General features: G+C 35.3%; 1 protein-coding gene across 5 annotated transcripts; it reads left to right on the top strand.

The window, feature by feature from the left end:
* The first annotated feature begins 101 nt into the window (after positions 1-101).
* LOC128176185 (uncharacterized) lies at positions 102-24289 on the top strand. 5 transcript variants are annotated; one of them, XM_052842309.1, is made up of 20 exons: positions 102-233; positions 4951-5682; positions 5906-6131; positions 6381-7290; positions 7412-7489; positions 8400-8605; positions 8903-9005; positions 9398-9542; positions 10156-10253; positions 10700-10804; positions 10895-12483; positions 13268-13317; positions 13439-13525; positions 13776-13879; positions 15018-15093; positions 15401-15489; positions 15775-16038; positions 16350-16436; positions 16791-17011; positions 20604-24289. In XM_052842309.1, exons 2-20 carry the CDS (start codon positions 5094-5096, stop codon positions 20737-20739), a joined length of 5163 nt encoding a protein of 1720 aa, XP_052698269.1. In that variant the 5' UTR covers positions 102-233; positions 4951-5093; the 3' UTR covers positions 20740-24289. The 5 variants fall into 5 exon arrangements, with proteins under 5 accessions (XP_052698269.1, XP_052698267.1, XP_052698271.1 ...); XM_052842307.1 differs by having other exon boundaries at positions 4951-5688; XM_052842311.1 differs by having other exon boundaries at positions 105-233; positions 5206-5688.
* Positions 24290-24899: the final 610 nt, after the last annotated feature.

Here is a 24899-nt window from a genome sequence, read left to right as displayed (position 1 = left end):
TCATTTATATACTACCTTGAAGAATGAAAGAATATAACAAATTGAATGCTTGAGTATCTTTTCTCACAAAACGTAAATATTTAACTTAAGACCTATATTTTCTTGTACATGCTTCCGCCCTATAAATAAGCAATAGGGCACAAGTAAATACGTTCAGCAACTTGGAAAAATTATGACATCTTCATATTCAACGATGCAGAATAAACATGTATAAGGATTAAATGAGTACGCAGGTTAGCAAAACAAAGGTTGATGTTGGTAACCATAAGTTGGCAAGATATAAGTTGCAATTGCATAGAAATACATTGCTAATTTCCAACCGAAACTTCATGACCATTTGTTTCTTGAAATCATATGTTGCTCTCCCCCAGGGAGCATGCTTTTAGTTATCATCGCTTGATGCACTTGTGATCGCGTGAAGTTTTTAACAATGATATGAGATGCATTGAATAATGTGAACAATTTTGATAGAATATCCTGTTTAAGACAGAGAACCGGTGAAATAACATGCAACAGATAGTTTATACGTTGTGGTTATGGTGGTTGTTAACTCATTTCCTAGTTATTAAAAATAAACACGCTGTAACAGTGAAATATTTCAGAAAGAAATACACTTAAAAGACGTGTAGATGATATTTAGAGTAGATATTTTGAAACAAAATATTTATCATGGTCACATGTTTCCTAGGGAAATGCTATATTGAATTAATACAGTAACAGTCTTGGTGACTATATTCATTTAAAAGCACTCCAAAATATACTTTCTGGCATAGTAACACAATATTTTCATTCAAAGTAAAGAATTGTGTATATCCTTCATTATCATTGATGTGATGATGAGCTATCAATATGTGTTTCCTACAATAACAATGACATAAGATGTAAAAATATGCACACAGTTGTGGTGACATCACAAATAATATTTAATTCAAAATATATTTGATAGTTATTTGGATTAAATTTGATAATTTACTGATAATTAAGAGTGCTTGATAAGATTTTACTTTTATTTAAAGTGTCATTTCTGTCTTTATTAATTTCTGCATGTTTTTTTCACTTTAATAACTTTTATAGTTAAGCATTTAGTTATTTCCTATGTATTGTAATTGTGTAGTACTAACACCCTACACAATTTTACATAGATATTATTTTAAAAGCCAGAAGTACATTCTCAACACATTATGAAACTTGATACTTTTTAGACGGTGGCTATAAATAGCCACGGTCTATTGCTACGGTCCTGACCGGAAGAGTATTTCTCACGGGGACCCTAGCGGATAACGAACGATAACTCTGTTAGGTAGATGTATGCAGTGTTATACAGAAAATGTTTTCTCTACGTGTCGATTTCAGTGTGAGAACTGATTTTAATCTTATCAGATATTTTAAGCATTATAGCTGCTAATTATTTTGTACATTCATTTAAATAATGTATGAAATTGTGTTTTCCGTTACCCTGTCTGTTTACGCGGTATTAATAATTTAAGCACCGACTGCCAGTTTTGACGTTTAACTCTGTATCAGGACTGCATAAACTATATCACTGCGATAATTGGTCACAACTGGTCACTATAATTGCTTCTTGATTTTTTATGATATAAATAATTGTCAGAAATACACTATTTAAACTGGTTTGCCATTTCATATTTCAGCAATTAAGCTCCATCGATAAATTCAGCCATTTTCAACGCATTAGTTTTAGTTGAGCAGTGTATTTTTTTTGTACAATGTACATATGTAGCTTATTTCAAAGAATTTACAACAGATACTGACAATGAATATTACATAAATTACATTTTATTGAACTTCAACCGATCAATGGCACAGTTTCTTCTACAAGTGTGCATGTGTTTTCATACACACAACAACTTTTAATTTACGATACATAAATGTGTTTAATTCTCGACTGACCTGTGATTTACAATGTACCTTATTTTGTACCTCACTCAGTCTGTAGAAACATTAATTTCATGACAGGCACCTCGATATTCATCAGACAATATTTACTGCAGATGTTGACGCTTTACTTGCTGCTGACTTTCTCTCAAACACGCTAATCGACGTCGTATTGTAAAATTCACGTGCAAATCGAGTCGCCATTTTAAATGTATATAAACTACATTTTACGATGTTTCAAAGATTTTTAGTTCAGATCTTCTTTTTACATATGCATCTTATGGATTTCACGGCGTGTCAGCTCGTGTATCTCTAATTTGCAGCAAACGCTAGCTTTTTTAGAAAAAAACATGCGATATTCCATATACATTTATGTTCATTGTGAACGGTAATGTAAGATATAATAATTTTGTTAACTAAACAGTTTCTGTCGAATTTTTTCACAATGAACTGAATAACGCAATTTGATGAGCGAAGTACAAATAGTGACTTTAATTCATATGCGCCCGTCCCTGCTAAATGTATTAGAGAATCCGCTGAGCTACAGAACTATAGCTTCCCGAAAATATTGTCGGGATTTGCGAACCCTAGATCTATTGTCTAGTACATGCAAAGAATAAAATTAAAGAGAATGGGTGAATAAGGCGTGTAAAATGCCCATATGAGGAATGATTAGATACGGCAAAATTAAAATATCATTAAATCTGATACTTTTTAAAAAAATAATTAAAAACAATGTATATTTAACGTAACATCGGGTTGTAATCTTTAAATATTTTAAATACCTGCAATATATTGATTTAAACTGGCGTATGAGTGTCAAAACCTCCTAATAGTGTAATTTTTATAACTTCAACGCATTTTCTTTCATAGAGTGGGTCTGAGCTCAATATTTTTCTTTACAGTCTAAATGTGGTTTGATGGATTTTAAACCGATTTTACTCAAAAAAAATGTGGAGAGATGACCCACTACAGTTCAAAAATGTCATTTTGTAGCTCAACAATTGAACGTTTTAGAAATATAATACAAGTCCGTAAATTTGTGGTCATAGTCTCATATAGCATTTAAACAACACACTTTGTTGTGAATGAAATGGCTCAGTGGTTAGAGCACCAGCCATAAGGAAACTTTATAGAAGTTGGGTTTTTAGGTTGTGGGTTCTATACCACCAACACTTAAAGATTTATTATTTTTTTCTTATCTTTTTGAAATATTTCAAACTGAATATAGTTAGAAATTACCATTTTGTAAACTTGTATAATAACATATCAAATATATTTAATTGAAAAAATGGTAAATTTGAAATTGTATTTTCGACTAAACCAAATGGGCAGTTGCACCATTTTATTCCCCCATCTTCTTTATATACACAGCTGTATGGTCAGAAAAACGTGCGTTCAACTTGAATTTTGTTTGTTTGGTGTTTTTAAAAACTTATTTTGTATGATTAATCATATTTGTTGTAAGTTTACTAGAAAAGTTTAATGTAGCAAGTAATTTATGCGGGTTAAAGTGTACTGAGAAGCGATAAAATATAGCATGTGACTTTCCCAAATTCATTCAAATGATTTGAATAAATCTATTGCTAAATACAATAGAACAATTGTTTACAACGTTGATTAATGAAACTACCGCGACTGAATGTTGTATGTTATTTTTTTAAATTTTCATTCACTTTCATTGTTAGCAAATGAAATTAATCCACTAAAGTCGAAGATAAAATATTGATTTACTCTTCTGTTTCATGACGACGTGCATTCCAAAAGCAATACCAATTTTATCAAACAGGTTCTTGTAAACCTATTCCGTTTTCTTTACACCTAAATGTATTAACTGACTATGAGGAAAAAATCAAATGTGATGGTCCACAAGACTGCAACTTTTTCCCCGTGAAGGGAATTGAGGGAAAATGCTGTCGAGAGGGACAATTAACATACTATATGTATGCCCAAATTGTTAGTAAAAATAAGTATTTTATCATGCCAAAGCTTTATTTGTTCTCGTTACTTGAGAAATCTACAATATATTTAAAGCACAAAAGTCCAATCCACACTTTTCAAAAGTTGTTCCCCTTTGCGGGGTCAACCCAAAAGTCAAAAGGAAAAAAAAATCAAAATTCCCCTTCTCCAAACAATCAAATATTTGGGCGAACTGTGATGAAATCTCTTTGGATTTGACTCATTCATTCAATATGTGGTGGCAACCCACATATTTAATGAGTCATTCAAACGAGGTTTTAATGTCAACTGATATAGATGCAAACATATTGATACAAAATATAGATACAAACTTCTATACGACAAAGACTACTGTGATAAATCTTTGGGTTTTCCCCAAAAGATGACGACCAAGAGACACAGCATTTGTAAAGTGTAGATTGAGATCACAGCTACGATTTCCCCAGAATTATCCATGTAGGAAACTCACGACCAGTTGTGCGAGTAAGCGTTAAGTATTAGTGCATGTATGCTATACTGGCCGCGGTTTTCGACAAAAATAATTATCATACATCACTCATTGTTACATGTAATATGCCACTTTCAAACGACGCCACCGTCTAACAGTACTTTCAGTACTTTGATTATTTGCTGCTTTGACAAGAATTTTTTATACATGTACTACATAGAATTTGTTTAATCTGCATTTTTACCAGTCTGGAAAAAATGTAGTATTTTGTGTAGTTTAGTTTAATACCTATTAACATTGTAACTTAAAGCAAATTAAACAAATCAAAATTACGGCTTAATAGATAAAAGATAATATTTGATTTATATTCACACAATCATCCCCATCAAACATTCTTGATTTCTAAAGTTAAAAGTCTATTATATTTTAACATTTATAACATAAAGTCAAATTTAGAGTACTGGTAAGATGTTATCAAAGTTGCAAAATAGGAGTAAACTATGCTGGCAATAATATAAAAATTTATAATGGCATTGTTTACTGGGGATGATAGAAATGTTGAATATACATGTAGTAATTTTAATTTTGCATGTGTGATTTTCATTTATTTTATCCCTTTCTTTTCTTTTTCTCTCTTTTTTAATTAGGTTTGCATCATTTTGATCACCATGTTGTATTGAAAGCATCCTCTTCCTTCCTCGTGGACCGTTCCAAAGTCTTCAGAATGTGTCCACATCTACTACTCTCAATCTAACAAACTCATCTCTGCCACATCATCCACATTTCCACTATGAATCCACATCACCACATATCTACTCCCGGTTTCTTTATGCCAGATAAGGGGATTTCTCCCCGCCAGGGTGGAAACTCTGCCATTAACTACCCACCTAATTCTATTTTAGGGGGATACTCCCTAACAGATAGTCCGTATAACATTCGATTACCCATCAAAGAAGAAATGGGTGAACCAAAGCACGACAGTGCCAAAGTGGATTTGTATTCCATGGCGGATGACAAGGGAAGCTTAGGGGTCATGAACTCCTTCCCGGAGGCCAATGATCAGACAAGCCCGATAACGCCTGTTTCACAATCCACATCTCACCTTCATCCATACCGTCCATCTGCTAATTCCGGCGACGCTATGCTCAGTGCCATTAATTATCACAATGAAAATGAGATATTGCAAGATGGACCCTTTGATGTGTCCGTGGCAGGGACACTTCCTAATCTGGATGATGGAATGATTCTGCCCAATATGGGACCGCAGGATTTGTTCGACGGAGAGGGAAACATGGATGAACCCTACGATATGGATGAGGCCTTTGGAGACCCAACACTGGAAGGCAATTTGGGTTCAGTCATGGATGCTGATAGTTTGGGTATAGGTAAACCATTCAGTTGTATAGAAATTTAATCAAAATTAAGTCACTGACTTAAGTTTGAATTATTTTCATTTTTCTTAGAAGGATATTAAGACCTGATTGTATTGAATATGAATATGGTTGATAAGATTGCGGTTTTATGTTTATCGTGCCGTGGAGATGTTTGACCATTGAATGCATGTTCATTTCATGAATTCATAATTGACCTTTATGTTTATAGACCCAAGACTTGGTGAGGGAGGGGGTAAGAAGAAAATGAAAGGCAAAGGGATCAGGACTCCTCCCCATGGATCCCCGGCCAGAAACTCAAACTCGCTGATGTGTACAACATGCAACAAGTCGTTCAATAACACTAGTGCCTTGGCTAAACACAGGCTCACTCACAGTGATGAGCGGAAGTATGTCTGTAACCTCTGTCAGAAAGCCTTTAAGAGACAAGATCATCTGTGAGTATATTTCTGTATCAGATAGCATGAATTACACAAATGAAAATACTTGGAAACTCTTTGCAAGTTTTTTTGAAGTTTTCTTTTAGTACATGGAAGCAAGCTTGTTAAAATTTGAGCTTTGTTGAACTTTAATTACATTATCCTCAAAATATTTAGTTTTTCTCTGAATTTGAGAAACACTTATCTCCAACGCAGAATATTTCAAAGTTTTTGGCTTTTATTGATTAACTTTTGTTTCTATTCCAGTAATGGTCATCTGATGACACATCGAGAAAAGAAGCCTTACGAATGCACCGTTGAGAATTGTCAGAAGAGCTACTGTGATGCTAGGTCTCTGAGGCGCCACTTGGAAAACCACCACAACCAGTCACCAGAGCAGATCCAGGAAGCCATCGCAAAAGTTGCACAAAATGCTGCTGCTGTCATTGCTGCTGCAGCAGCTTCCAACTCTGCCTCCATCAAAGCCGGGACGACATCCACTCAAGCCAGTCCAGGGAGTGGCAGTGCATCGTCTGCCATGTCTGGAAGCTCGGTGGGGAATCACAGTTCTCATAGTGATGCCACTTTACCGGCCATTGAAGGGGGAGGGTACGGGTCACAGTATGCCAGTGAAAGTTCAACTCCGGTGACAAGTCCCACTTATGGTGCACAGCATGCACCGTCTAACGCTTTTCAGTATGAACAGCAACAGTCACAGATGGGACAAGGTGGCCAGCAACGGGGTATGGGAGACCTGATGCAACCAGCTCAGGTGTCTCAACATGCTGTTCACGAGTGGCAACTTAAGTTGCAACAAGAGCAAGAGCAACAGGCAGCAGCCCAGGCTTTAAAAGAATTTCAAATGAAGTTGCAGCAACAACAACAACAACAACAGCAGTTCACCCAGCAACCTATCCCTCAAGATTCGTCCATTTTTGGGATCCTGGAGGCTGAACAGCAACATGCAGATCAGCAAGCTGTCCATGATCTGCAACTTAAACTGCAGCAGCACCAACAGGCTGCCCAGCAGGCTCAAATTCAACAGCAACAACAGGTTACTCTTTCTTCCCAGTTGCAACAATCGCAACAAGCACAAATGCACCAGGCTTCCCAGATGCAGCAACATCAGGCTCAAGAGCTACACCAACTACAGATAGGATTGCAGCAACAATTACAGGTAAGTGCTTTTGTACAAGACAATTGGAAGCCATTTTAAAAGGTTTTTAGATGAATGGTGTCTGTTTGATAAACGTTTCTATTCGATGAGAATTTTTAAAAATTCAAATTCTCTTTTTCAGCCTGTTGCACAAAATAAAGATGTGGTTGTTTCACCAGGGATGCAGCAACCATTGGCATACCATGGACAAACTTGGCAGGTCTGTCTCTTTTTACAATTTATTCACAGTTACTTTTAATCCAATTTCATGAAAATATTATGTTCTTAAGGTTTTGGTTTTTTTTTTGGCTGGGGTACATAATTGTGTATTTTTCTGTTAATGCTGTCATGAATTCTGTTAATTATCCCCTCGCCCAACTTGTTGCGAAGGGGATATAGCATCGCTACCGTGCGTGTGTGTGTTCGTATGTGTGTATGTATGTATTTATGTACATGATGTATGTGTGTATGTGTGTGTGCACTCCATCTCAATTTTGTAGTAAATTAAAAAAAAACTTCCAATGGAATTTCCTTAACCTTTGCACAAGTATGCCTCATTGTAAAAGATTCAAACAAATGCAATGTCATAATTGGTCAATTTTTAATGCAAAAACTTAGATAAAATTACACCATTGTAAAGGAGGGGGGGCATACATTATGACAAAATTCGTTCAAAACTAAAAATAATTATCATAGATTGCACACTTCTGTAAAATAACAAATAAAAAATGCATGTGCCTTTCAAAACAATTAATACTATTACAAATTATTATTTCATTAAATCAATGTCATAACCAACTTTGTATACGAGTTATCAATTGAACTTTCTGGGTAAGAGTTATCAATTTTCCGCTTCACTTCTTTGAAACCAAAGTGAAAGTAAGCAGTTCAAATCAACAACTTGATATTTTATGGATTTAGATCGAGTACAGGTAAAGAAAATGTAGTTTTTGCAGTAATGTAGGGATAGTAGAATGTGGTCTTATCATTACCATAACTGTATATTCCTAAATAATACATCCCTACAAACAATAACTTGTGTCGCGAGGGGATGCTCCGCTTAGTGGTGCCCTTGTTTATGTTATTTTGATTTGACTTTTTGAAAAGTTGAAACTGTAAACAATTAACAGGCTACTTCAATGAACCCTGGTGTGAAGCAAGAGACCCACCCCCTCAGTTCTGCCCCAGCTGATGAGACGTCCGCCAATTACCTTGGACAGGTCAGCCCAATAAGTCCCGCTCCTAACCAACTGCCTAACGCAGCCCGCCTGCTAAACGCATTGGGTGGCGTTTTACCTCAGTCCTTTCAACCAAATGGAAATGACCAGAAGTTGATGTAAGTTTTTGACTGACTTGTTTCTCTAAACTTGTAAACATGTAAATTACAGATTGACAAAAAATAGTCCTTGTGTCCCAGTTTATCCCCAGTTAATCACAAAATAAAGTCTCGTGAAGAAAAGATGGTTTACAGTACGTAAAACTCATGGCCAATTATCCTATCAATACAGTATGCTATAAGAATGAACATTTTAATTTCATGGATCAACAACAAATTCGACGAAAATTAAAATTGGTATGCAACAAATAATTATGAAAATATATACTTCATTTGATAAAACTTTCTTCATAACAGGGATGATTCCAAACCTGTAGTCTGCAACATTTGTGATCGAAAGTTTAAAAATATTCAGGCATTGAATGGACATATGAGGTTACATGGTGGATACTTTAAGAAAGTAAGTATAATGAAAGAAAATACCTGTGGACATTTGAATATACTTGTGGACAACCCAGCAGAGATAATAAAGCTTCCTTTTTCTGGATCATTGTAATCTAAAAACCCTAAATTGTATTTTTTTAGCATGATGTTAATGTAGGCTAATTTTAGAAGCTCATCCAATTTAGTCCCTTATTCAATTTGCATCTGCTCACAAAATAATTAGTTTGCCATGTGTGGAATTTGATGTATGCAATATAAGTGAAATAGCTGTACCTTTGCACTTGCAAGTTGTTGAATTTTACAGCCACTCTAGGTAGCTTGTTTGACAGGTTTTCATACATTCTTTATCTTTTATGATTTCCACCCAAACATACTCAGATGTAATGCAGTGTTTTAATTTTATCTTAGGAAGTTAAAGATGACAAGAAGGGTAAGAAGATGAACCCCTTGATGGCCCCTCCTTCTCCTGTGGGTCAAAAACCAGGGATCCTGGGGCAAGCATTCCCTGCAACTATGGACCAAGTGGGATCCTCCCCAAATCCTCACAATCCAAGTAAGGTTGCAGTGATTCCTTACTTAAGGATTAAAGGGATTATATATACCAGTTATGGTTATCTTTAGATAATGTAAACACGATTGATTTTTTCTGTTTTCAAATTAAAATATTTTGCTTCGATACCTACTGATTTTTATCTCACCGAGACGAAGTCGGGGGAGCTTATGCTATACCGTCGTTGTCCAGACCTGGTTTGAACAAAGAGCCAACACCTTTTGAATTATACCAAAGTTTTGTTTTGTATTAAGATGTAGTTTCTGCAGATTCCTTATTTTATGCGAGTACTTAATTCTGCGTTCTAGCTATTTTGCACCAAATCACTAGAATATAAAATAGCAAATGACTGTTTTTATAATAGGAAAGTTCCATTAAGTTTACATCTGTCCGCAAAATATAAGTGAGATTTTAATATCTGTGAGGCTTGCATCTCGCAATTTTTTGCGAATATTAATTTCCAGCGATTAATTTGGAATCTATAGTACATGTAATTTATGGATACTACATATTACAATGAAACAATTTTGAGAAAAACACAAAAAGTTCTTGTTATGATTTGACATTAGATATTTGTGTCGTGATTCGTGGCATGACATCTGTATGATATTTGCAGTGCAATTTGCCATACAATCACCAGTACCTCCCGACTCACCCATGACCGAGTCACCAGGCATGTTCAAACCGGCCCAACCCCCTCAGGCACAGTACTGGGTAAGAACATTTCCATTTATGACCTTTTTCTTTAAGACAAAGTTGGTAGATTTTCTTTTAAGAAGTGTGTATAAGCATCTGTTAAAAATTGTTTACTGTTTGGTATTGATATCTTGAAATATTATTGCTTGCAAAGTTTAATGAAATCATGGTAAAATTTATAATTAGATGTGTATCAAATTTATGTGTGTACTGTGGTTTCATTAATATTCGAGGGTATCAATTTTCGTGGATAAAGTGAAAATCAACGTTTCAAGGAAACGTAAATTCGTGGCCAATTACCCTATCAATACAAATTGATAGTAGAAATTGCATTTCACTCAACATTTAATTTCATGGATAAACTTCAGAATGAAATCCATGAAAATAAGTATTCAGAGAATATTGATGAAACCAGAGTATTTGTTACTTTGTACCAAATATATAATGTGTGACCAATATTTTAGGATCAACTGCAGGAGCAACAGATTCAGCAACTTCTGCAACAAGATCACACTCAGCAACAAATTCCAAACAGCCTGGAGCAACAGCAAGACCATTTGCAGAAAATGGTAATTCTTTTTTTTGGGGTGGTAAAGTAAAACTTTTTGACCAAGGAAAAGATTTGATGTCAACCTTTGAATATAATTTTTTTTCTTCAGCAAATATCTCACCAAGTTCTTCACCCCCAGCGCTCGATTGAATCAGGCGAGTTTAATTACGACAATGTGAGACCACCAGTGACTCAGATGCGAGTGCAGACCACTCAGCACCAAACAGCGAGTTCAATGGAGACTCAGGAATATCCCAGCAACCTGGCAGCTCAGATACAGCAGCAGCTTGCTCAGCAACAGATCCAGCAACAGCAACAAGTTGCCCAACAGCAACAGAGAACTATAGACAGTTTTAGTTCACAGATTCCAAACACTCACATTAATTTGAATTCCTTACCCATCCCCATGAACCCAACAAATGTGCCGTCTACATCGAGTCCTCATCCCCCCAAATTTGCTCAAAGTATCCCCTCCCCATATGGGTCTCAACAAGTGAAACCTGAAGTTGGGGCGTCGGTAGCTGACCCACTTTCTCAACTTGTCTCCAGTCATGTGACCTTAGTTTCAACGTCTAAAAATCAAGGAATGACAGTTGCTCAGCTGCTGAACAGCATGGAGACTGCTGAAGGGCTGAAACAGTTTGAATTAGTTGATTCTCTTCCTGTATCATCAGAAAAAGCAGGAAATAGAACTGTGAACGTTGGTAAAGGTGGTATTTTACACACTGCAGTGACTAGTAGTGCTTCTTCAAGTCTGTATCCAGGAATGGAACATTCAAACCCAACTGATTTTGTGAAAGATATGGATTACAATTCAGCTTTGGATGATATTAATAACACTATAGCCAAACATGAAATGTTGGACCGCAGGCATAGTGCAGAAGCAGTGGAAGTTAACCCCTTTTCGTTTCCTACAGTGAATTTCTCAAACAATGGAAGAGAAAAGGTAGAAAGTAAAGAGCCTAAGAAAATCGACGAAAGTGATAGACACAAAGAGTTAAAGCGTAGACTTTCAGGAAGTGACTATGAAAAACCAAAGACGATGGTGAACTTCTCTAACCAAAATTATTCAGCCAAAGAGGAGCCATTTGTTAAACCATCTCCGTCCATCTGTAGCCCGGAAGCAAGACAGCGAATGAGAAGTAAATCAGGAGATGACTTCAAACTTCTGCGGTCAATAAGTGTGGATAATACATTCATGAGGCCAAGAAGCAGAACAGAGGCATCGCTACACAAGTATAAATCTCATGACGGCAACTGGGACTCAACAAAACTGTCCAAGTCGGACGGAGCTGGTCAATTCCGGAACCCAAATTCACTGGGAACATTAAAAATGAAGAGAAAGCACCGCCCATCTCCTCTGTTTATTCCCAGTTACCTGAACAACTCTGGATTTCAGAGTCGGCTTAGATCTCCTCGGATTCTACAGGGGGAATCTCGTACTGGAAATACCCCACCCCCATACACCCCTCCCCCCATGTTGAGCCCCATACGCAGTGGCCCTGGACTTTTCTGTTCTCTGTCAGGGTATCCACACGTACCCATCACCCCAAAGTCGGCCCCACTGACCCCCAGGAATTCTCTGCTGATGTCAGCTCGAAGTTGTTCCATCAAGTCGGACATTGGAGATATAGCTGAGGAGGAGGAACCACAACCCGAGGAAGCATCTGAACCACCCCCAGAAACTGACGTTCTACCGTAAGTATTTTTATAAAGTTTTCTCAACTGGATTTTTTGCCTGTGGGTTCAACTTTTTTTGTGTGATGATCTTAAAATTATTTATTGTGCTATTTATTTTTTGCATTATCGGAACTGACCAGTCTGAATTTGATATTGGTTATTTTGAGTTTGAGAAGATGATGACACAAATGTAGCAAAAAAACAAGCACCCAACAGAAAAATCCAGTTAAACGTGTATGTCAGTCTGGTGAAAGAGACAACTGTCAATGAGTGTAGGTGACTATCTGTAGCACTGCGACAACAAATTGTCAAGTTTAAGAATGATTCATGTCAAATTTTGCCTTGCACCGCGGGATAAAATTGAAAACAGTTTAGATCTCATTTAGCTTATAAGCATGATTTATTAGAACTAAAGACATACTAAAGAACTAAAGAGTTGAACCTTAAAGTCTACTTTGACAAGTAAATGAATTTAATAAATTGGCGCCAATTTATTGTATTGCCTTAAGCAGCACACTACTGTGTTTAAGTTTGTTGTTCTTTCTGTTTGAAGTGCACAATTACTATTTAAACCCTGTCATTGATTTTTCTCTGTGAACGATGATAAACCAATAATCATTGTTGCTCATGGTATTTGACGTGTTACACCTGTGGCGAATGTTCTTAGATTTATATTGGTGCAATACTAACAATTAGCCTGATGAATTATGTATTTATAAGGTCTTGCACACTGTACGGCATTAACACTTTTTTTTTTTTTTGGACAAAATTATTAATAACAAGACTTGCCAACTTTTTACAGGCATGTGAATATTGGAAGCCAGTATCAAGCAGAAATACCCCCATACAATGGTAAAGCGCCTTTTGATAATGTCGAATTAAACTTAAGCATGTAACTACGATGTAGGACAACCATATTTGAAGGCATATCATAAAAGATAAGTGATTCAACAAGCAATGATTCTTTTTACAGAGAACAGATCAGAGGTCATGAAAGTTGTCTGTAAAGAAGACCTGGTCTGGGCCCCGTCCTCCGTTGGAGATAACTCAGAGGAAGATGGTGTGTACAGCCAGTCAAGATGCTTAAGAGGGCTTGATGGTCGTGGCCATTATTAGAGTATTTCAAAATCCAAGAAGAAGAGCTCTTTATAAAGATATATTGTTGCATTTAAATGTTATCCAAGACTTTCCCCCATGCATATATATATTTTTATTCTACCAGTTTGCTCATTTCCTGCTTTGTTTTAATGTTATTCTTGACAGTAAACATGTACAGTACATGTATATTTTTTTTTATCCTCCCATTTCAGTGCAATATTATCAGGAATTCAGTTGTAGTGCTGCTGTGTCAGGAAATGGATGCAATGTGGAATATGCTCTGCATGTCCTTCACCTTCTCAAGGGCAATATCAAGGTAACTGATCAAGGGCAATATCAAGGTAATTGATCAAGGGCAATATTAAGGTAACTGATCAATAGCAATGTAACTGATCAAGAGCAATATTAGGTGTTTGATCAGGTCAGAACAGTATCAAGGAGTTTGATAATAGGCAATGTGTAATTGTAGGTAAATTGTTGAATCACAGTATTTGAGAATTAGATCAAGGGAAATACACTCATACATGTTAACTCTACCGATTTATGCGGAAGTCTACCGCTTTTTAGCTCTGTCTCCCGCCTACCGCTTTTATTTTAAAATCTACCGCTTTTCTTCAAAATACGTTCCTTGTTTTGATAGGAAGCCATTGTGGTCAAAAATTCTCGTCGGGTTTGAAATTAGCGCGTGACTTTGAATCGGAGGCACACAAAGGCTTTATTTAGACGCTTGGATAACAAGTTTTCAAGCATGTGTTTTACATTGAACGATGAAAGAAGCCACTTCCCGTGATTACATTAGTTACAATACATGTCGATATTATCCTCGCAATGGAAAAAGAAGCTTTGCAATTCCACACGTGGCTTTAACAAGGATTGAATATATCTTTTAACTTGGCCATTACAGTAAACTTGACTTGCAATTTATTGAATGCTGCATTTGTAATAAATAAGCATGTAAACATTGTTTTGATATTGAAAAAGAACATATGAATTCCTACTAGTTCTTACTTCTCTTATATGATCAATTTTGGCAACTTAACCTATTTTTCTGAACAAAGGTAATTGTTAAGGGCTCTGCACTCAAATATTTTTCCTTAAAAATAGCTTACCGGTAATCATTATAATGGTAAATGCATACGAACATTTTTATTGCTAGTGTTAATATTACTAAATTTCAAAAGTCTTATATATTTTAGTTGATATCGTTAATTACTAATTAGAATCCCTTACTACATATGTAGTACATAAAAATCTGTGCTTTGAAATATACGCAAAAAAGGCTGCGGGCGATGCTACCGCTTTTCGGTTTAAAATCTACCTATTTTTCATCACTGTAGGTACACTATCATGTTTAATATATTTTATTTGAATACCCATGTAGTTATTGTAGGGTGTGAAAGTACTGTAATATATGTAAATATAGATTGTCTTAGTTTCTTAATACTTTGTTGTAGGATGCCATGTTAAAACTAATGGAAGGAGCGATCTCATTACCCAGTAAACATACTTTGTTAGATTACAAGTATCAAGGTAAGGAGTCCCATTAGGGAGGGGGTGTAATATCCTCAGTATTATCAATTGTAAAATTATCAAATTATGAATGAATACTGGTACTCTGGTGGCTCTCCATTCACAATAGCAGTTTATTTTGCATTTGTTATTTAAATCAAGTTTAAAGTGCATCAGTTGAACTGTTTTTGAGAGAATTCTTTGAAAACATTTTTATTAGAATTGCTATTTTTCTAAAGTAATAACAATATATGTATTGAGCATGTGCAGCAAATGTAAAACATGAGTTTTACTTAATTTTAGAATTACCTGTAAATTTTTTTTTCAGAAACTGACCAGTGGACCTCAGACGAAATAGAAAAGTACCAACAAGCTTTATGGAAATGTGATAAGGATTTCTTTGCAATATCAAAAGAGGTAAACTGGTATTTTGATGACATTGTACGAACACAGGCACAAAAAAAACAACAACAATAAAGCAGCCAAAGCCTTTTCCTTCAAAGTATGCTGGAAAAAGTCTGAATCCATATTGTTGTTTGTTTTACCATGCAGCAAAGTTTCTCATTTTACCATCAAGCCATTTCAGTACATCTGAGCTGTTAAAACTATAAGAAATTATGTATATTGCATGAGAATTTTTTGGGATATTGACAAAATGCAAGTAGTTGCTGGAAAGAATTTTACATTTGAAAATAATTACAGATTGGAACAAAAACCACCAAAGAGTGTCTTCATTTCTACTATCTGTGGAAGAAAGTTTGCCCCGACGAACATAAAAGATTACGGATCATCCGTCGCAAACGAGAGCACGACCGTCTGTATAACCTACGATCTCAACAAGCTGCGACTCAGCCCCAGAACCAGCAGGCAACCACAGATAATTCAAGCTTTGTGAAACCTGAAGAAAATGATTTAATGGAGTCTGACTCAGAATCCATTGAATCCATGGAGACAGACAATCAAACTGTAAGCATGAAGTTTCTTGGTTTTTCATTTGACTGCAAATTTTGCATTTGTGAAAAGTTTTTGCAAATTTGAGGAATGTAACTGCACTTGCATTTAATGAAAATTATTTTCTGGGTTTTTTTTCCCCTGTAAGTTGTACATTACCTGAACTATGTTATAAATGAGCCAAACTGTTTCTCAAATGGAAATGTTTCTAATTTCACATACAACATCAAATGTAAGTTGTAAAATGTGTCGTATTGTATTTGTGTTTGCCAAAACACTAAGAACAATGAAAAGATGTTTTTAATCACTCAAACTTAATTTGACAGGACAAAGATGACACCCAATCAGTTTCCTCATCAGTCAGTGCCTCACCTGTGCCTACCTATACTTGTGATTACCCAGACTGCATGGCTGTAAGATACTTGATTGGCTCCATTATTATTTAATTTTTTTTTATTGTGATTAACACTCAAATAATGCAAAACTTTTCTGGATAACAAAATTAATTTTTGAAATTATTACATACATGTTATATTTTAGAATGAAGAAAATACAGCTTTGTTATAAATTATTTGCAAACATCCTGCCTTTGCTAGCTTTTAAAGGGGCTACTTGTGAATGAATTTCAAACTTGCCACTTACAAATAAGTGGCGTCTGATGAATTTTTCTTTAATAGTTAAAAAAATATATAATAGAAAGGACAAGGTATCTAGAAACAGTTTATTTACAAATTTACACATGAAATAAATGCTTTCTCTTTACACAGAGTTTTACTTCAAAGCAAGGACTGAATGGTCACATTCGTATTCACGGAGGAGGGTTGTCAACAAAGGGAACCCCAAGCGAAAGTGGTGGACCCCAAGACAGTAGAGGGGTGTCCCATGAGGCACGAGGGCCAGGACGGCCATCCACCAAACCCCCCGCAAATAAACCCTCCCCCAACAGGGACGAGTCAACGGAAGTGTTTCCTTGTAAACTCTGTGGAAGGTAGGGTTATACACTAATTATTGCTTATCCAATCATTAGATACAAGGATCTGTTAATTGGGGGGGGGGGGGGGGGGGGGGGAGTGGTGTGTTAATCCAATTATGTCATGTTTTGCTATGAAGTATTCACTACTCATGCAACTTAATGATATGGACGCATGTATAAGAGTACATATTTTGATATCATGGTTCATTGCATTCTACAGGTAATGTCGGCATACATGTAGAAAGAAATATTAGCACCTCTTTAGAGCTGAAACGAATACCTAAAATCAATATTCGAATATTCGTGACTGCTATTCTATTCGTATTCGAATATTCGTAGACGTCATGTGCAATGTATTATGCATGTTTGTTACCTTATATGACCGTATTAATTTATGTGTAGGTTACGTAAACACCTCAGTTCGATGTTGGTACATGTAGTCATTTAATAAACTTTCTCCATTGTATTTGGTGTGCATTCTTTTATGCAAATGATATCTCATTCAACTACAATCGAAAAATAACTTTGATATACTGCAGTTGTAAGGTCCCAACTCCTGTCGATACGTACACAAAGCTTTCCGCCATGTTTGATTATAGTATTTTAAAAAACCAATAACGACATCAATTCCGGAAACGTTCCGTTTATTTCAAATTGAAGAATAAAATATCGACGTATCTAAATGGATTAAGAAACCGTCGATATACATCATAATACATGACTTTGAACTTACCTAGTAATTCATGTAGATGTATGCTGCAAACTAGCAATTAAAATAATAATACAGAATTTCTGTATTCTGTAATAAATCATTTAACAATGTCAGGTAAATGAAAAAAAATACGTAAACTTGCACAGAGAAAGGATCTAACTTTTCTTTTAACAAATGATCTTTAATCATCTTCATCATTATCTGGCTCAAGTAATGGAAGGGGTGGCAAACTTTCTTTCTTACTCGGACTTGGTGGCTCACTGGCTCGCTCTTGTTTGACTTCAAGTGCGCTCGTGGAAGCAGAATTTTTGTCATCAGGAAGAACTGATTCCTCTGCGCTGTCGACTTTGGTTTTAGTAGAGCTTAATACAGATCTTAAGAATACCAATTGATTAACTGTGTCGGGGCCAGACTTGCTCGTTTTTTCGTAACAATATTCCCAGTATCCGAGAAGACGCGCTCTGAGGGAACGGACGTGCCGGGTATACAAAGAAAAAACTTTGCAATGGGCGCCAGTTTTTTGTAGCAATCTGCCTTATTTTTCCACCAGTCTAAAGGATCGGCATTTCTCTTTACCGCTGTCTCTCTGACGAACATTTCATACTCTTGTACAAGAGATTTTTCCGCATCTACTTCTTCGCCCGTTAAATCGACTAGATCGCCTAACAGAAAACTCATTGCATTGACCTCAGCCTTGTTACTCTCTGCATTGTCAGTATTTTCCGATTTTACCGCAACCGGCGGTTCCACTGGTACTTGTTCTGTTTGGGTGTCAAATTTTTCTATGCTTGATTTGACGAGATTCCTCTGCTCATCTGTCATGAATTTCAGGGACTTGTAACGTGGGTCAAGTGCGCACATAAGAACGGCATGGTGTGTCGCTAAATCATGATCGCTCTTGGGAAACTGAGACGACAGATCTTTGGTAACTGCTTCCTTAAACTTAACGAGAACAGTGCTGTCTTCTCCCTGCACATTCAAATGATTTTTAAGAAGACCAATAACAATAGGGTAAACCATGCTGAGAGTTGGGAAACTGGTTCCACTTATTGTAGTTGTAGCAACCTGAAGTGGTTTTAAGACTGGCACTAAGTCCTCAATGACTTTCCAGACCTGATCAGGTAATTCTAGGATTCTCGCATCGGAAGGACTTGTAATGGTGTTGTTGTGCAGGACTGCAAAAATAGCAAGGCGCTGCTCTATGAGCCTTTCGAACATTATATATGTAGCATTCCACCTGGTTGGGACATCTTGAAGTAGTGAGTGTTCTGGTAAATCTAACTGCCTCTGGCGAGATTTGAGCTCATTAGAGGCCAGAGAACTTCTTTTAAAATGGCCGACAAGTTTTCTGGCCGCTGCTGCTGCACTAGAAATTTCCTTGATTTTAAGTCCAGCTTTCACACTTAGCTGCAGAGTATGCGCAAAGCAACGAATATGTGGCCAGTCGAGGTGTGTTGTCATAGTTACCATATTGGCGGCATTATCAGTTGTTATGCCTGACACTGGTGTATTGGAGATCCCAAAGTCCTCTACAATACATTTGATTTCATTCGCAAGGTTTTCCCTGGTGTGATGATCTTTTACCTCTATCGTAGCCAAGACATAGTAACGTAGTTGCCACATGCTATCAATAAAATGAGCTGTTAGGGTTAGGTACCCCTCTGTTGCACAAGATGTCCACGTGTCAGTGGTGAAAGCTAATGATGATTGTGACTGTAATTCAGTCACTACTGTTTGCTTTAATGAGCCGTAGTAATAATTAGTGTAATTTTTCATGGTGGTGTGTGAAGGCACTACATATGTTGGGTCAAGTGAGTGGACAAAATTTCTAAACCCTACTCCGTTTACAATGCTAAGGGGGCGTAGATCTTTAGCACACATCTCGACCAGATACTTAGTAGTTAATAACCAACTTTCTCGCGACTTCGATTTTTTCTTGCTAAATTGCAGCGTTGATTGAGATTTCAATGGCCTCTTTTTACCGCGGTCATTATCACTAAAAGAAAATATGGAATCAAATTAATTGAGCATACATACAATACCTACAAACGATTTATTTTAACAATTTTATTAAAAAAATTTAATAGCTAAAATCGCCAAAATGTTTTACTAGCTAAAATCGCCAGGTTGAAACAACGAATGGCATTTTTTTGTCGACTACTCTTGTTAATAAACTCAAGTAAAAATAGAATTATCACTGCGTTATTCACACTAGTTCAAACATATTTTTCAGTATATCATGCTATAATTCATTCATCGTATAAATTGTTCTAATAAATATGAATCGAAAAATCCGGATTTTTTCTACCCGAGCGATGTAAACTCTGCTTTTACTTCCAATGTAAACAAGTATGGCAGTTCGGAGAAATGATAAATTTTACAAACCATGAGGCCGACGGGTGCTTGCCTTTAAGGTGATTAATAAGGTTTGATGTCGTGCCTTTATAAATAAGGCTAGTTGTGCCGACAGGACATAATTTACAAATGGCTTTGTCTTTGGTTTCGTTCAATGTGAAATGCTCCCACACCCAGCTTCTCTTTTCCATCGTGACGAAATAACATGATGCTGCATCGTTTACAGCAATGCATACGGGTATTAAACATGTGACCGAATATTCGAATACCAAATATCTATTCGAATATTAGAAATTTACTATTCATTCGCGAATATTCGAACATTCGTTTCAGCTCTACACCTCTTAAAAGTATAAACTTTGTTCAATGTGTTTATCTTTTGTCTTTTATAATGTAATTTCACATTTATTTGCAAGGCATGTGATCATTTTGAAAAAGTTTTGAATTGCTCTATTGTAAATGATCCTATAAAGTTTAATATTCAGATGCAATTACTAGGTTGCTAAAAAGGTTTGCAAGTATGTTTCTTTGAATTTGTAGAGTGTTTGCTAAAGTGAAGAGTAGAAGTGCTCACATGAAAAGCCATCGAATGGCGGAGAACGAGAAAAACAAGATGAAACAGAACAACAATGTAGACATATCTGTGAACTCAATACAGGGGTCGCCGTTTCGGTGAGTTCCCCCCGTGCTGAATGATTCCTGGTGCTTTAATCAGAAAGTGACCTATTGAACATGGCAGTCTACCACTACAAATTAAGGCAGCTTCTTTTGTTTTCAAGAGGAAATGGGAAAACATCGTAGTTTTATTATATATGTATACACGATATTGGACCACGAGTGGATAGAAAGGGAAAAAAAAAAAGAACGAAACAGGGTATAAGCAAGAACAGGAAAAGGAAGGATACCGGAGGTATAAGAAAGAAAGCGTGTGGAATCTCTACAATTACGGGTGTGTTGTAAGCTTGTCCTGTGATTTTGAGAACTTGGGAGAGGATCTGCGTCGACAAACTTGGCATTATTAGCAGAATTTGAAGCTGTTCATTTACTTTCTGAAAGTCGGAGATTTTTATTTACTTATAAGATTACTGTCTTATTAAGGTTTTGTTATCACACTGTCATGTGCATTTTGCATTTTGGGAACTTGCAGTGAATTTGTGTTATAAAACGTAGGGGTCATTTGTTAAATTCTTTTTTTTTTACCCCACGAATCTGTTAAAAGTCATTTGATCTCTATATATACATGTAGTATGTTAGTGTCCTAAAGTATAATGTGGACACTGTTGAAGCATGTTAATTTTTAGGCTTTGCAATCATTTCATTGAAACAAAATGTAATAGGAATTGAGAAAATAGGGTGATAAGCATGAAGAGTAAAAAAATAAAGTATGGGAGGCATTTAGTAGACTGTACTCATTGGCAGTGATGACATCCGGTGATTGGGAGTTGGAGGCTGGGTTTGTGATGGCAGATTCTTCGTGAGCGATTTGGTAGAAAGGGTCCAATGCTTTGTCTGTGATTTTGTTACGTGATTTGGACCTTCACTGGTCTTAATATGTTATTGGCATTCCATGAGAGCATACACTATATGTACAAATTGAGGAATTTTTTTTCCGTTCATTTATCTGAATCATTTTTTTAACAAAGAAAATTGGAGTTGTGAAATAATAGGATGCTATGTGTACTTTTTGGTAGTGTTTCGGAAATCTAGCACATTCTTTTAAAATGAATGATAATGTCATTGCACAAGAACAAACAAATGCTGACATCCGGACTTTGTTATTGATTTGTCATATATATGTACTAAGAATGAGCTAAAGAATTGTTATGCGGGAATGTAGAGGGGGTATCAGGAGGGGTCCAGACCCCTAGCCCCTGCAAAATACAAATTTTTAAAAATTACATTATAAAATTACGGTACCAAAAATTTTCTCAAACCAACCCACACGCCCCACCACCGGCAAACTCAAATAACCGTTGAATCCACTACCCATGGAAAAAATTTCTGGATCCGCACATGATTGTAGTACACATATATTCAGAGGCAGCTCATTAGGCCTTAGTGCCTGCTATGTTACATGTTTGTTGAATGGTTAAAGTAACACTAAAAATAAGTACACAGCAGTTTTGGAGTTGGAGTTGAGATTGAATTTAACTTGAACTGCAAAAGGAAGTTTTTTTTGGGGGGGGGGGGGGGGTTAAAGTGATAAAAAAAATCTGGACCATATGGTATCTTGACAGAAATTTTTGATGATGAAATCTTGCCAGGTTTACAGATTTCATAAATATACATGTATCTAGGTAATTTTCACATGTATATGTACCTAGGACTACTTTGCTTTCATTGAATGTCAACAAAAAATTAGTGCTTGTATTAAATACCATGCCTGTAATGTGTGTGTGTATGTAATGTGATTAGGTTGTTCCTTTATTATTATTGTTAAATATTATTATCATTTATGTGTTTTACAGCCATATGTTTTGAATTGTGCTTTCATATTGCATGTATTTTTTGTTATTGTCTCACGTCATAAATTCTATTTACTTGTTACTAAAGCTTGTCCATTTGTGAAGTAGATTCTAATTAAGAAATGAAATATATAGGATTGAAACTTGACTTGTTTTTTTTAACCAAAGAAACAGTTTTTAGGGACATGGAATCGAGGACTGTTTTGTTTAACTCATCAGTACTTAATTAATTAGTTTGTAATGTGGAATGTTACAATGCAAATATCAGTCGTGCAATTCTCTAATGAGAAATTTGTCATAGTTACGTGTTTTAAAAAATCTGTTTTGCAGTTAAAACAATCTCTGAACATATATATGTGTGCAATATTAGAATCATCCACCTGTTATATATATATATATTTTTTCCTCTTCCATAGACCTTGTGCGAGTGTTGAGTTATTTCATAGTTATAGAGTGAACACTATACGCATTTAGCCAACACCTTTCTTTAAATGTTAAAACTTCTCTGTTTTATCTTTAATAGTTTTACTTTTTAAACACATACATGCTTAATTAGGATAGATGAAAAAAAAAATTGAGATTTTTTTTTGGAGACTTTTTTTAGTGCGATTTTTTTTTTTTAAGCAACAAAAGTCATTCTTGACTGTTATAAGCTAGGTTCCTTGAGGAGATTATACATATCAATTTCTGTTTTATCTTCAAGTCACAAAGCATGTTCATATTTTCAGTGAAAATCACGGTATCGTTAAAAGTAATGAATTTTTTTTTTTTTTAGCAAACCACTTTTATTTTTGTGCTAATTTTGAATGTTGTTTTTACAAAAGCATTACTAAAGGTTTTATATAGGCTCAAATTGGAAAAAAAAAATCCCGTGATTATGAATCCTCATTATTTGTTAGGTTAGGTTAGGTCATCTCTGAATAGATTTCTTAATGTAAAAATGTTTACTTTTATTACCTGATTGCATTCAGGTTAACATATTTTGGGTTACCTATATTTTGTAATACATGTGTAATTATTAATTAATTAATTAATAATTATTCTAAACTACATTATGTAGAACTCTTTAATTTTAACTAGTTATCATTGTGTGTGGTTGTTTACTTTTAATCGGACATTTCTGTACATATTCACCTACTAGTGCTGTAAATATTTTAAACAATTTTTTTTTCAAATCATGTGAAAAAGCTGTTCTTATGTTCCATTAATTTTTACTATATTTTTGTTTGTTTGTTTGTTACCATAAGTCAGCCAATGCTCAATTTGTTAAACGTACGTTCTTAAAATCATGTTTTAAATATCTATAAATGTTGAGATTTTACAGAAAGCATGGCATTCGTTTTAAACTGTTATTCCTCATGGCTATAAATCTATCATTTATTGTTTTGTAAATCATTATGTCTGAGAGAATCATTAGCACAGTCTTAAATAGAGATGTTGTTAGGGGATTTCTCTATAAGCTTACACTTGTATGTCAATATCAAAAAGCTACTTTCCCAAAATTTGTTTTTTTAAATCAGCTGATAAATACTGTACTAGATTATGATACATGATATTGAAAATTATCAAAAAGTACCGTAATGAAATATTTAAAAACTGGCCACTATTTGTTTTTGTTTTTAAATACCTATTTGAAGTCCCAGCCACAGAAGTATTGACCACTGTTGTAACTGATATTAGTACTTAAAATGATGATTTTTAACCTTCCACCCCCAAGAAATAGTATTTTCACAAAATTATGTCGTCCCCCCCCCCCCCCCCCCCCCCAAAAAAAAAATTGTATTTCAATGAAATTGTCCCAATGAGTCCTCAAACTTCAGGCAACACATAAAATTAGTGTCCATTGAATATGTGTAAGTTAGTCTTTACAATTCTCTCTGTGTCTGTATTGGTACATTACTACCCAACTGTACTCCCTCCATTGTTTTCATTATCAGATTTCATTAGGAAGGTTCTCATTCATTTTTATTCATATTCATGTTTGTTATGATGATAACGATGTGACATATTAATAATTCTGACCTACTGCTTTGCTTCATGTGTGTTAATTTCATTTCTTCATGTGACAACTATAATATTTAAATGTAACCTAGGGCTTCTTATAGGACTCTCTCCTCTCAGTATTTTTTTTTTTGGTCAAGTCCATGTCATGTTTATATATTATATACTATGGAGTGTGCCCTAAGTGGGATAAAACGTACTATGTTTATAATGAAACAAATTATATATATACATATTGCATATATCATATTATGAAAATGTATGGAATACATTAAAAAATATTTTTAATATTTTTTCACCTTGGGACATTCATGTTGAAAAAAAAAGATTTGATGAATTATTGTACAGATGAAAAAAGATGAATTTCCAC

Source organism: Crassostrea angulata, chromosome 3 (genome assembly GCF_025612915.1).
Source record: "Crassostrea angulata isolate pt1a10 chromosome 3, ASM2561291v2, whole genome shotgun sequence".
NCBI classification, from domain to species: Eukaryota; Metazoa; Mollusca; class Bivalvia; order Ostreida; family Ostreidae; genus Magallana; species Magallana angulata.
The sequence above is the reverse complement of the archived record's forward strand: the minus strand, read 5'-3'. Positions and strand labels throughout refer to the sequence as shown.